Raw genomic sequence first — 2,125 nt, forward strand, 5'->3', positions numbered from 1 at the left:
GTGGAGGGGGAGCGAGGGCGGCTGAGTCAGCTGGCCCTGGTGGGCGCTGGGCACGGCCTGGCACGGCTGCCCCCCGGCTCTGCCTTTCAGTATTGTGACGCAGGGAGAAAGGTCCCTTGTGTGGTGCACAAAACCAGCCTGTGGCGCTGCCCTGGGCTCCGGGCCGATCCTTCTCACCGATTGCCGGCGGGTCTCCCCTCTGCCCCCAGCCATGGGGCTGGGTAGCCTGAAGCCAATGGGCCAGCAGGGCCCCTGACTGTCGCTGCTGGCCATGGGCTGTCGAACACATGGGGATCAGGGCTGGGTCAGCCAGGCACCGAGCCGGGACTCGGGGCCTGAGCCACCCGGTGCCCCGCCCGACCCAGCCCTGCCATGGAGCTGAGCTCCTGGGGCCCGCTGGGAGCTCCCGTCTCCGCAGGCACCTGACGCCGGCCGGTCTTGCCCTTCCCACTGCCCAGGAACCGCGAGCGAGCCGGCCCTGGGAGCCCCTGCACCGCGCCCCCGCCGCCGCCATGGGCAACATCTTCGGGAACCTGCTGAAGAGCCTGATCGGCAAGAAGGAGATGCGCATCCTGATGGTGGGGCTGGACGCGGCCGGGAAGACCACCATCCTCTACAAGCTGAAGTTGGGCGAGATCGTCACCACCATCCCCACCATTGGTAGGGCCGGGAGCCGGGCCGCGGCCCCTGGGGGCTCCCATCAGCCGGCCCGGCCATGGGGACGGGGACTCCCATGTCACGGGCGTGGTCCTGTGAGCACACAGCCCCATGTGCTGGCCTGGGGGGGCAGGAGGAAAGGACCAGCTGACCCATAACGGGCCTGGGCCCTGGCTGGTGTCTAGCATTGTTTGGCTCCCCATAGACCATTTCATCAGGACTCCTAGGTTCTCTCCCTGGCTCTGGGAGGGGAGTGGGGTCTAGTGGGTAGAGCGGGGGGGCTGGGAGCCAGGACTCCTGGGTTCTCTCCCTGGCTCTGGGAAGGGAGTGGGGTCTAGTGGGTAAAGCGGGGGGGGATGGGAGCAAGGACTCCTGGGTTCTCTCCCTGGCTCTGAGAGGGGAGTGGGGGCTGGTGGTTAGTGTGTGTGTGGGGGGGGGGCCAGGGGGCCTGGGGTCTCTCCCCGGTCTGGGAGGGGAGTGGGGTCTAGTGGTTAGAGGGGAGGAGTTGGGAGTTACAACGCCTGGGTTCTTTGCCCAGCTTTGCTGCCGTCTGAACTTGGAGGCAAGCTGCTGACCTCTGTGCCTCAATTTCCCCATCTGAACCTGCACCGCCCTGCCCCCCTCCCTCCCTCAGTTTCTTTGCCCATTGAGAAGCTCCTGTGTGAGATGAGTTTGCTGGGTCTCAGTCCAGTGCCTGGACACCCTGCGGAAGTGCCCGAGGCAAAGAGGGTTGAGCCCCCACTGGGGGCAGGGCAGGGCTGGCTGCCCCCCCACGACTGTGGCTAACCCCCCTGCCCCCCTTTGCAGGGTTCAATGTGGAGACTGTCGAGTACAAGAACATCAGCTTCACTGTGTGGGACGTGGGCGGCCAGGACAAGATCCGGCCCCTGTGGCGGCACTACTTCCAGAACACCCAGGGTACGGTGGGCAGAGCCCCCCCTCTCCTGTGGGGCCTTCCCTCCCCCCAGCGATAGTCTAGGGCTGGCTGAGTATATGTGGGGGGAGGGAGGGTTAGAAGGTTTCTCCTGCTCCCAGGGTGGCCAGATCACAACACTCAAATATCGGGACACAAATATCGGTGTTGTCAGCCCCGCCCACAGTCCACCCCTGCTCCTCCCAGGCTCCGCCTCCACTCTGCCCCAGGTCCCGCCCCCTCCCCGCTTATGCCCCCCCTCCCGCCCCCACTGCACCCTTCCTCATCCCCTGGCCCCCTGCTGGCTTGCTGCGTCCCTCCTCAGTCCCCCACCCACTGCTCGCCCACCCGCCCGTCACTCGCCTCTTCACCCCCCCGCCTGCCACTCACGCGTACTGTGCCGATTTCCCCTCTGCTGGGTGGGTGCTCACCCACCCCCCGCCTCTTCCCGCTCAAGCATCCGCCCTCGCTCCGCCCCCATTCCACCCCCTTCCCCCAAGTCCCCGCCCCTGCCCTGCCTCCTCCCCTGAGTGCCCCGCGTTCGTGTTCCCACTC

General features: G+C 67.0%; 1 protein-coding gene across 1 annotated transcript in view; it reads left to right on the forward strand.

The window, feature by feature from the left end:
* Positions 1–17: 17 nt before the first annotated feature.
* ARF3 (ADP ribosylation factor 3) overlaps positions 18–2,125 on the forward strand; it is a 3,105-nt gene continuing 997 nt past the window's right edge. The window contains exons 1-2 of the mRNA XM_026659594.2: positions 18–660; positions 1,465–1,575. Coding sequence (XP_026515379.1) covers positions 288–660; positions 1,465–1,575 — 484 coding nt within the window. The 5' untranslated portion in view covers positions 18–287. The remainder of the gene's footprint in view (positions 661–1,464; positions 1,576–2,125) is intronic.

The sequence above is a fragment of the Terrapene carolina genome, unplaced genomic scaffold (genome assembly GCF_002925995.2).
Source record: "Terrapene carolina triunguis isolate 2854851 unplaced genomic scaffold, T_m_triunguis-2.0 Scaffold641, whole genome shotgun sequence".
In the NCBI taxonomy this organism is placed as follows: domain Eukaryota; kingdom Metazoa; phylum Chordata; order Testudines; family Emydidae; genus Terrapene; species Terrapene triunguis.